The sequence below is a fragment of the Manis pentadactyla genome, chromosome 6 (genome assembly GCF_030020395.1).
Source record: "Manis pentadactyla isolate mManPen7 chromosome 6, mManPen7.hap1, whole genome shotgun sequence".
In the NCBI taxonomy this organism is placed as follows: Eukaryota; Metazoa; Chordata; class Mammalia; order Pholidota; family Manidae; genus Manis; species Manis pentadactyla.
In genome coordinates, this window is record NC_080024.1 from 67,597,860 (window position 1) to 67,609,643 (window position 11,784).

Here is an 11,784-nt window from a genome sequence, read left to right on the forward strand (position 1 = left end):
GGGCCCTTCATCTTAATTAGTCCTGGGCTTCTTTTCCAGGCACTCATATGGTCTGCTGCTTCTGCAGATCATGCACATTATCCTGGGAAGTAGCTTCTGCTCTCACTCTGACCAGCACTGGAGATAGGTCCAAGGGCTGCCAGAGCGAAGGCTCATCTGGGCAGCCCGGGTCCATGCTGCCAACCCCACAGGGCAGGCCCCCAGATGCTGCCCTTACCCCCTGCCCTGCCACTTTCCCTGCCCTGGCAGCTTCTTTAGAACACAGTGTTCTTTGAGGAAATACCACAGCTTTGAGCTGAAGACCTATTCTTTTCAGAAATCACATGGCAAAATGTTAGAAGAAAAGGGAAGATTCTAAGAAATTTAAAAATTCAAAACAGAAAATAATTCATTGGCTTTACATTACCTTTATAACCTCAATCTTTGAATTCTCCCCCTCCTTGAGAGTAATCATTTTTGTGCTGCCAAGAGAAATGAGATGTGATTTCTTCCAAGTCATTATCGTGATCTCCATCAAAGAGCAAAGGCAGTAATTAGTACTCCACACTAAACGAGCTTCAAATTTGACATAAACTGCATTTGTCCCTTGCAGAGCTAAAACGAAGCACTTTCAATACTTAGAATTTTCCAATGAGTTGCTGTCATTTGTCAGAAGTTTGTGGAGTTCTTGCTTCTTACAGACTGTTAATGGTTTTGTTTTGTTTGTTTTTTTCTTAATTAACAAGTAGCACACATTACCTTCAGGGTGGAATCACCATCAGAAAGCATTAAAGGTCAGGGAAGGGGGAAGAATTAGAAATGCCACCTTAGTTTCTTGGCAACATTGAGGTCCAGGTATTCATCCAGACAGCTGTTTGTCATTTTCAGAGGGGCTAGTAGAGTCAGTCAACAAAGGCAAAATCCTCAGGTGCAAATGAATTCCAGTGATCCTTTTTTGAACAGTTTCTGAATATCCATAGAAGTGCTGGTGCCCAGCATACATGTATGGTAGACCCAGACAAGCAGGAAAACTTGGTCAGAAAGTCATCGAGACATCCAGAATGTGGTCATGAATGCTGAATATAATTCCACTGAGTTTTGTGTCCCTCAGAGTGTTTTTAGGACACAGGCACAGGGAAGTGGAACCTATACTCCCTGATTTGAGGCAAAAGAGCTAAGAGGCTGGGAAACCAAGCTAGTTAGAGCTCAGAGGACAGAGGAGGAGAGAAGAAAGCTGTGCAAAAAGAGAATCCCATGTCTGGAGAGGGTCTCCCTTGAAAATGCAGCAGAGTCTACTGTTAACTTTTAATAGTTACTTTAACTCTTCAAGACCCAGAAATGTTTAGTGTCAGTTTACCACACAAGGCAAATTTTTCTTTTAAATATGTGAAGATCACAATGGAATTTACCTACCACTATGCATGACTTATGCCTTGATAATGGTAACTATTAGTTTTTCAACTGGAAAATAACTCTGTAGGTTAATAAAAATCCCTGGCTTATCTGTGTTCCATCAACAAATCACCAATGCCTTGGTTTCATCATATTAAACAAACAGTTAATACCTTTCTATGTTATCTCACAGGTTTGTGTACAGGTGACAATATAAAAATACTTTTTCCCCGCTCAAGAAAAACACGTGGAATTTGATCTATGCTGTCCAATTCAGTAGTCACTAGGTACACATGACAATTTAATTATTTATAAATTAATTCTAAATACATCAAATTTTAAAATGCAATTCCCCAGTTGTATTAGCTGCATTTCAAGAACTCAATAACCACAAGTGCCTAGTGGCTACCCTACCGGACAGCACAGATGTAAAACATTTTCATCACTGTAACAAGTTCAGTTGAAGAGTGCTGTAATATACACCTTTATATACTAAATAAATGAGTCACATTTTTAAAACTAAGTGTTTTTAATATCAATTTTTATATGTATGTACCAGTTCAATCCTGAATTTTTATATAGATTGCAAATAAATATAGAGCATTTATAGATATAACTTTGAGTTTCAAGGACATCTTATAATAATTTTTTTTTTCAAATCACTCTTTTGTTATACTGAAATAGGTCTATAAAAGACACCAAGTTAATCTTCTAAAGCAGATGTCCAATCAACAGGATGTCAAAGAAAAGGATTTCAATACTCTTCTTGATAGCTAGTTCAGTAATAACAAATTCCTTTGCATTTCTTTTCAAATGTATATTTGATTGGACAGTTTTCCAAGTCACTTGTCCAGATTTTCTCATTCTGAAAGCTCATACTGACATTTTTTTCTACTGAATATGCAGATATACAGACATTTTGAACATATGGATGCAGTAAGTCAAATGAGTTCAATTCCAATTACTTTTGGCAAATAAATTGGAAGCAGAGGAGTCTTTTCCATCACTGTTAAAGGCAGGCATTTTCTCCAAGGCTACAAGCTGTTCTTCCTACTGCCTAAGCAGTTTTAATTGCAAAAGCAATTTGTCACCATATTGATCCCTCCAGGAGACTTCAACTAAAGTAAAAAGGGAAATTTCATTATATGGGAACTTGGGGGAATCATGTCAGATAGGGGTAGATTTGTTGGGGATAAGTGATAGAAAATGAGCCTACACCTTGTCTTATTCCTCTCTGAAAAGCATGTGTCACCTAATAGACAGCACTCGCTCTAGATGGCTGAAGAGAACTTCCCTCTGGGAACCAAGAAGGGCTTTATGATGGAGTCAAGCATGGTAACAGAATCCCCTAGTCATTAATCCCCCAGTGTGCTCAGGCCTCACTGAGAGCAGGCTGAGACGAGGAAGTCCTCAAAACTCACATTACTAATCTCATGAAACTTTGACAAAGGCCTCTTAGTAATGAGATCTCTGGCAGAGTATGTGATGAGGCAAATGCATCATAAAGTGTTAAGAGGACTGAAGGCACCTTCTATGGACAACACTGGTGGTGGGGGGAAGCTTGACCGAATAAACAAGGGTAATCACCTTAGTAGTCACTGTTCTCTTTCACCCAAAATGTCCCATCAACATGAAACAATTTCATTCTTAAGATAATATTTCTTCATCCCTCAGCTTCTTGCTTAGGAATCACCCAACTACTGAAACCTAGCTCAGTTACCCCTTAAAAAGGAACTGTTCACTGTGTATTGTAAAAGCAACAGTATATACTCCATAAGTACACTTAGAAAAGGGACCAATAACCTCTTTGATTCCTAGAGATTTTATTATCCTCAACTAATATTTTGTCAAATAGCACTAGCTTGAAAGGTTGTTTTTGTAAGTATTTATGGAATTTCAAAAATTTCATAAATATGTCATTATCTAAAATAATTCATGTATTGATATTCTTGAGAAAAGTTATGTAAAACATTGTGTCACTAAGGTATATAACAAAATCTGACTCAAAATGTACTTGATTGAAAATGACATAGTTATTAACTTGAAGTCCAGAATTCCTAGGTCCAGTGAGAAAAAAGAAAAACCTTATGAGAAATTCTTAGTATAACATTAATGTTCCATCAATAAGAATTTTCTAAAGTAAAAGTTGAGGATAACAAAACCCCTAAAAACCAAAGTAATTATTTGTCCTTTTTTATGTGTATTTATAGAGTATATGGTGTTGCCTTTACAAAATACATTGCAAAAGCTGGAGGAGTATGATCTTGAGGAAGGCACTTGATTTTCCTGGCTTTGAAAGAATGACTCCTAAAAACAATGCATAGGGATGTCATAGTGAAGAGATAAGCCTTTTGGGGTAAATAATGTTCTAAGCAGAGCCTCTTGAGCACTATTTATTGATATATTGGAAAGCCCTACTGTAAAACAGAGACCAGGAGTTAAGCAGAGGTTCAAGTCCAGACAGCAGTCAGGCCTATTACATGTCCCCTGGACACATACCCACACCTAGTGCCACTGCCCCGTCAAGACCTTGCCTGGTGTGAGTCAAACAAGATGCGGCATTTCAATGTCATCTGGAAAAACAGCTGATTTATATGGCAATTGTTAACAGAATCTACATACAAACATTCACTCTTCTTACAGATTTTTACCTCAGAAATGGAGAAAAAAAGACAATAGAAATACATGTTAGAAGACTTGGGTTCTAATTTCTGTTCTGATGGGTGTGACAGTAGCAAGTACTTTCACCTGAATGAACCTTCACCTTCTTATCTGAAAACTGAAGGGAATGGATTTGACTAGGGTTTTCACTAAAATGCCCACAAGAACCAGAAGCAGCAGTCTGGCCTTCATAGGAAAGAGGTTATCTGCCGCGCGCGGCAGCTGTGGCCCAGCTGGAGACTGTGATAAAACGGAGAATGCTGCCTTGTACTGGGGACTGTCGGTCAGCAGCAGCACATTGTTTCCAGGCAGGAATGCAGGCCCTGTGCTGCCAAATCGTCAAGTTTTTCAAGAGAATATCAAAATTCAGATATTTATGTCTGGTTTTCAAATGCTGCTAACTAATTTAATAGGACTAGAAAATAGACCACTCTGAAGGCAAAAGTAAACATATGTATGGGTGGGATGGGGTCTGCGGACACCATTCTGTGACCTCTGCTTAGTACCACAGTCTCTCCCTGCTCTGTGGTTCTGTGGCGAGAATAGAGGAGGCTCATCCTAGGACCACAGAATGCTAACCCGCCGCATGACTCTAATTAATCTTCTTGTCACTTGGTTTCATTAACATGTGAATACAATAGGGAATCAGAGCAACCACAGTCAGTGGGATGGATGCACTTTTACAAAAGGACAGCACATAAAATAAACACTCTGCTTGAGTGGGGATCTTGATGAGATGGTAGAGCTGTAGGATGGTCAACGAAGCCACAGCGCAGAACAGCCGGAAGCTCAGCTTGCAGCCGTTCTTTCCCCGGCAGCTCCTGAGGAACATCTCCGAGTTGATTGCAAATCCCAAGCCAAAAAAGACCCCAAGGTTTCTCATGAGCCCAGCAAAAGGCGTGGTGTCAATGTGGATCCAGTCTGGGTTGGCACACCATTTCTTGGCTATGGGCACAGACCACAACAGGTCAATGTCAAGTAGCCCTAGAAGCAGGTAAAAGCCAAGCGCGAAGAGAAAGAGGAAGAGGCTGATCTTCAGGTATGTGCTCAGGCTGGCTGTTTGGATGCCTGGAGTATGTTCAAAGGCCTCTGCCACAAGCACACCTGGGGATTAGAAAGAGACACTGAAGATGACTATGTGCCCTTGAGCCCTTTGGGAATCATTCCCCTTTAGCCATAGTTTTCAGTGATAAAGAGCTTTAGACATTTAGACATTTATGGTCTATTAGACATATATATATATATATATATATATATATATATATACCCATTTACCAAAGCCTTTTTTTTAAGGCAATAACTAAAAACACCCACTTGCCCCTGGTCTTTTTGCCTTCCATATTAGCCAGAGGGGGGATCGCTCAGGAGTCCATGGTATTGAGTGGCAACCACCTGATAGGTGGAGAACTGAATTAGGTGCTCGGAATTAATATTTCAGTTGCTACAGCCAATAAACTTAGAGAGTTTTGAAAGGTGTGTGGGGTTGAATGGTAAAGATTCAGTCATGGTGAACACCACTTCAGGAATACAGAGCAGCTGCTAAATGAAGGCTCTAGTCATGTCATAACCTTAGGTATTTCAGAGAGAGAGTGACATGGCGTGCTTGTTGGAGGGTCATTGTTAAATCCTCCAAACCAAGACATAGCAGGCTGTCCGAAGTGGTGGCTTGGGAGTTGGACTTGGCTCTGTCACACTTCAGAGAAGCCCATCTCACAAAGAGAATATGCTTATACCATTGAGGGAGACGGCTTGCCATTGTGTGCATGAAAGCTTTGAGATGTGTGTTGAACTACTTAAACTCCCAGGGTAGCTTTTAGTATCAGTGGTTTGACAGAATTAGTGGAGACTGGGGAACTGATTACTAGGGAGAATCTGACAACATAAGACAAATGACACTAAAGCTTTCCAATGACACAACTAAAGGTAAATGATCATATTTACCACCAATTACTCCAAGAATAACTTGATGAGGAAAATGTGTTGCTATGAATACTCTGGAGATGCAGACACTGGTTTGAATCAACCAAAAAAGACTCCAAAGAAATGACCAGGTCAGTCTACGATGGAAGAATAGATAAAAGCATAAAAAGCAAAGAAATTGTATCACTCATAAAATTAAAGGGGCGATGCCAGATGGTCTTTCTCACAAGAATTATCTAGCTTTGACATATCATGATTCTAGAGTCTTTTTTACAAAATGTTTCCATGTGCTCCATAGGCTTTGTAAATCTTTAACCAAGGCTTCTACATTTACCAAGGCATTAAACTCAACCAGAGTTTTGTCCTGAGATTTTAATAAATGCTATGAAAGGAAGTCAGTTGACATCCTGATAATTATTTAATGGAGTAGAGGAAATACAGCTTTGGGGAATTCCTAATATTTAGAATAGCCAAGAATGTATCATGTACATTTTTACTCCTTGTCATATGTGCTTCCTCTTTAACCTCTCTCAACATTTCTTTGCTTGAAGAACACTCACTGAAGAGGCTGCATTCTGATGAAGAGTGTACAGAACATTTCATCAAGGCCAAGTTTTCACTGGGCTTATTTCACAGACTCACAAAAGCCTTAGTTCCTTGTTTTTTGACATATAGAAATTAAGGAACAAGGGAATTGACCTATAGTTACGTATTTTGGATTAGAAGCAGCAATGTGCAAAAAACCTTATGAAAATATTATAATACGGCAGTGCTCATCATTTTAATTAAAAAAAAGAATTAGCAGTATTGAGTTATAGGAATCCTTGGGGGTTTTGAATGTTTTGTTTCTGATAATTGGAGCAGACTTTGGTCGTTGAAAAACTAAGGAACAGAGAAAAACAGAACTACCAGAGAGAAAGTGAGCCGGAGTCTCCACGTGGAAGAGAAATGGATGAGGATTTGACGATAGTCAGGCAAACAGTAAGCAGTCCAAAAGTATTGATGGTGAAGGAAATGTTGTAGTTATAAAAATCTAAAGGAAATTATAGAACTTTTTTAGGAGAAACAAATATTTTTCAAGGTTTGGAAACTGGAGGAGGAAATGAACTACAGAGAAAGTGAGGCTTATTTAGATTTCTATTTTGAAAAATTGTACATGGGAAGATACATTAATTTCACTGTTGTTTTGTGCTAGATAATGAATCCATTAAGGCACACAAGTCACTGTCTCATTAGAATAAACCTTTAAGATGCCTAAATTCCTTAGGTCTTTTGTTTCTTATATTATCCAATTGTAGTCTAAAAAGTGGAATATGTGATGGATCTCGGAAATTCTTTAGTTTGGAAGAACATTTACATAATTGTATATGTTATAGTGTTTTTTAAGCAGTTAACTGACAGATCTTATCTCAGTAGCCTAATAATTTATGATTAAATTGGTGTTTTGTATTATTTAAATGATAATTAAGGTGATGCAGGAAAGAAGAGAAGGAAAGAACCCAATTTTTGCAAAAATTGTGAGTGATCTTAAAGTTATAGTCCTTTCTAAAAATTAGGGATCTACTAACAGTAAATCTACTAACATTCAAATTTAAGTTTGTCTCTAGAATATTTTTAATTAAAAAGGTCGCATAGTCTTTGGAGCCAGAATACATGTTATTAATGTCAAAAGCTTTGGTTAATCAAAGGAGGAAGCATAATTTTACTAAACTAATGCATTCAAGGGGAATGATGATTCTCAACACTTCTAGTATGTCTTCAAGCAAGGGAATACACATGCAAAAATACTTTCTTATGTAATTTCAGATGACTTATGTATGACCAAAGCAATTATTGTATTATAGAAACCCAAAGGCACTTTTAGCAGATCATTAATTAATTAAGCATTTCCAATCCTATAATGTGGCAGTAGCTGTGAGCAAATTAGGGCATTATCTTAAAGCAAAATATTAATTTTCTATTCATTTTGCTATTTTGCCTATGACAGAATAAGCACATTTCAACAACTAAAAATATACTAAAATGAATTTTTAAAAATATTTTCTGTATTTAAAACTGTCATATTTAAGTCCTACAGAAACTGAAGCAAAACTGACCTGTGTAGAATGGTAGACAACTTATCCACCCGACTGGCAGTGTTACTCAAGGCAGCAGTTACCATTACATACCAGACCATTGATGAGCCCATTGCGTGGCCAGATGGGCTTCCTGCAACAAAGTGTTGATCCATTTGAATAGAGGTTAACATTATCAGTATCAGAAATGGACAACTGAATAGCATATTAGCAACGAAAATTACAAATAACTCAGGAAAAAGCCACAGAGCACAGACTATATACAATGTTTAGAAACGGATAAAGATTTTTCAAAAATTGCATCAAATTGAGCTTCAAAACACTACTTTGACAAATCTTTTTTCCAGATTTAAGTTCATGGAATTCCATAAATCAAAATGTTTAAAGCTAATTAAGAACTCAGGCTGTTACACCAAAATCTGGTACATCGCTATTCATTCTTCATACCTAATTGTTTTCAATTGATCAGAAAATTAAAGTATTTGTATTGGATCTTGAATCAGCTTATTTTTCTTGGGCTAAAGAGATATCATTAGGTATCTAAAGATAGCATTACTATGTCTGATTTACCAATTGACTTATAAATGACTGCTATGCAGTAGCAGCTACCCCATGCTTATCTCGTGGCTGGTCCCTTCTGAATCTTTGTCATTAAATGGTCAAGGGAAGCCATAAAGGGGCATCAAATCTGGCAAAAGCCTGCAGAAAGGTAGCCCTTCTAGTCCCAGAATGTCTTTCCCCTGCTGCTTGATTTTTTTCTTAATCATTTTGCTTTGATGTTCTGTTTTTTGTTTTCCTTGTTTTACTTTTCTTTTCTCTCTCTTTTTCTTAAGTAAGTGGCAATTTATTAAGGTTAAACACTAGTCTTTTTTTAATCACTAAGTTAAAGACAAATCTATTTCTTATCAATCTATTTCTTTCAAGTCTATTTCTTATATATGAATTTTCAGAGCCTTTTACATGCTTACATGAGTTGTAAATCTTCAAGGAGTAAATGTGGAATGCAATATTTCTCTTTTTCTCCCAGAGAATGTCTCATAAGATAGAACACATGCTGGGAAGTGCTGGCATGAACCAAAGTGGCGTTTCAGTTATCTCAAAGATTATTCATCCATCCAACACACACTGGTTTCATAAAGATAAAATATGCACTATCCCTGACAGAATGCACAGTCTAGTGAGGGAGCCAGATATAGAAAGGATGAATTACAGTACAATGTGATAATAATATGCATGGGTATATATTTTTATGGGCATCAGAAAGAAATATATTCAGAAAACTCATTAGGAACTTACTCATTCATTCACTATACTCAGGGCTAGTTTCAGGATGTCAAATGGCAAGAACTTTATGCTATGTAACAAACTATGGAAAGGTACATTATCACACAGTCTTGTAAATTAAAGTGACATGTAATTTTCTTTTATATATATATATATATGTATATATTTCAATAAACCTTTTTATAATCTTGAAGTCAACTTCCACAGTAAAGATTTACACTCACATAGAATTTTATAATAAAAAAGGAAGTGGCCTAAGAAGTCTACTTATATACTACAAACATAAGAGGAAAAAAGGAAATTCAAAAGAAATAATTTTAGGATTAGAGATCATCTTTCCTAGCAATAGTAATAGCAGGAAGTCCTTTCCTTTTTTTATAGAAAATGTGTCTATTCTCCCCTTATTCATGAGAGTCTCAGAAGATCTATAATTATGAAAATTGCTCAGCAGCAGATAAATAAACATTTCTAGGATTTTAATATAGTTCTTTGGGAATTTGTTCTAACTGATTTTTTTTCTTTGTTTCAAAATCAAAGCATTACATTCTTCCAAAAAATAAATGCCAAATATAAAATCATTTTGGAGTAGTCTCCTAACTTACCTTTTTACAAACAACAAAATGAAATTTGATTTTTCATGAAACTTCTTTCCTTTTCATTAGCAAATTTTATGCTTGTGAACTTTAAGCACCCTTACCCATGGCATTTTCTTTAATACCCTATATAATATCATATAGTCATTAGATGATGATCAGACATTATGAATTTCTCTTGGAATACCTTTAGTAACCTGAGGCTGCTATATTTGCTTACCTGGGCCTGTTTCACATGTAGTGGGAAACTGTTCAAGGCATGGACTTGAGTGATTAGGGTAAATCTGAGTTTCTTGGACCCACCAGTAAGGCCGATGACCAAATAGTACCCTGTATTTAAAAAAATATAAGTATGAGTATATATTTAAATACACAACTATTACTTAATTAGGGACTAGCTATTTTTTCCTATAAAATGACTCAAGCAGAGCATTGATGGAGAAAGCTTATGCTGAGGAGACTGAAAGAACTTGGGTTCTGGTCTGTCACTCATTATAGAGGATGACACAGTCATTTGGGGTTTTGGCTCCTACTTTCCCATAAAAACAGGCACACTTTTTCCTTGCAGGGGACATCCCATGGGTGCTTTGGATACTAAGAATGCAAATATCAAAGTGGGCCCTGGAATTATCAGTATTTTCATTATGGTGCTGTGCACTTAGTGAACTCATTGGATAATCACAGCATACATGTTATAGGGTTTTGGAATTTACTTATAAGTCAGGTAAAGCATACATTTCTATTCTTTTTGTAAATTCCATTTATGAATAGGGGTTTCAAGTTAACTGGTATGTTTGAAAGATTTTCCAAGCAAAACGATAGGAATCTGAAATGTGATCATTAAGCCAAAGCTACAGTTTAAGAATAAGCTTTAGGAAAAATGAAACAAAACAGAAGGCTTACCATTTAAAAATAAGATTGAACCAATCCCCAATGACTGCTACCCATATCATCTTGGTTCCAACTGTCTGATTAAGTTGAAACCAAAGTGGAAAATAAATAGAAAAGATATTCCGGGGATCTCCAACACTGGACATAAAACTTAGAAAATTGTAGTAAGCTTGATAGTCCTTCTGCAAATGCTGAATAATGAGCACTCCATTCCTATGAAGGAAATCCATCTTGAAAGAGAGGCAATTCTAAACAGAGAGCAATTGGAGCTGAAGTGGTCTGAGCCCCACTGTTTTTATACATCACCCTCATGGCATAACGCAACATGTGATGCTGACCATCTGTGAGAAGGCACGTCAGCCCTTCTTTGCTGAAAGCTCATCTGTTTATGATTTTAATTGGTGCCAAAGAGGTGAAGTACATGCTGATCTGTGGCAAGTTGAAGGGAAATTTGGTTAGAGACACAATGAATTTCTTATGCAGCCTCCCTTTTGTGTGAACAGTTGGATCATGTTTGCTTGAAATATTTTGTACAGTTCATTTCCTTCAAGGGCAGAGACATTGGCAATTTGTATGCTTGGCTAGAAGACTACACAAATAATTACTGCATGTCAAATAGCCTTTACAGCCATGCATTTTAATTTAAAATAGACTGTGGCTTTTTTACTATTTCACTGGGGCTTTGAGGGAAATAGATGAGTAAATATCTGGACATGAAACATTTGTATGATATGACAGGTGTTTTCTGATTACAGCATTTTAAATAAAAATATCTTGAGTTTTCTTTATTAGCAAAAAGAATCATATGATATATATGGAACAGAGAAGGAAATACATGGAATATATGAAATCTGGAAGGAAATGTGTTGTTTTTGACAATAAGGCAAGAAAGTGAAAATGGAGGTCACTTTAGTAATAGAACTGTGATAAAACTGAGCCACCTTTTTATTGACTAGAGAATATAATTGAGAGCATTGTAACAGAAAGAT

At 36.7% G+C, this 11,784-nt stretch overlaps 1 protein-coding gene across 1 annotated transcript; it reads right to left on the reverse strand.

Moving 5' to 3' along the window:
* Positions 1–664: 664 nt before the first annotated feature.
* Positions 665–11,043, reverse strand: G6PC2 (glucose-6-phosphatase catalytic subunit 2). Its single transcript, XM_036888043.2, has 5 exons — positions 10,808–11,043; positions 10,125–10,234; positions 8,049–8,160; positions 5,974–6,089; positions 665–5,136 (listed from the first exon to the last, which is right to left on the reverse strand). Exons 1-5 carry the CDS (start codon positions 11,023–11,025, stop codon positions 4,625–4,627), a joined length of 1,068 nt encoding a protein of 355 aa, XP_036743938.1. The 5' UTR covers positions 11,026–11,043; the 3' UTR covers positions 665–4,624.
* Between the last annotated feature and the right edge of the window lie 741 nt (positions 11,044–11,784).

Excerpts from the sequence above, each read along its gene's own strand:
- G6PC2 (XM_036888043.2), bottom strand. The coding sequence starts at position 11,025 with ATGGATTTCCTTCATAGGAATGGAGTGCTCATTATTCAGCATTTGCAG. Across the intron at positions 10,235-10,807 it reads TTCAATCTTATTTTTAAATG|GGTACTATTTGGTCATCGGC; the intron begins GTAAGCCTTCTG and ends TTTTAAATACAG. Across the intron at positions 6,090-8,048 it reads TTGTCTACCATTCTACACAG|ACTGACCTGGTCATTTCTTT; the intron begins GTCAGTTTTGCT and ends CTTCCATCGTAG.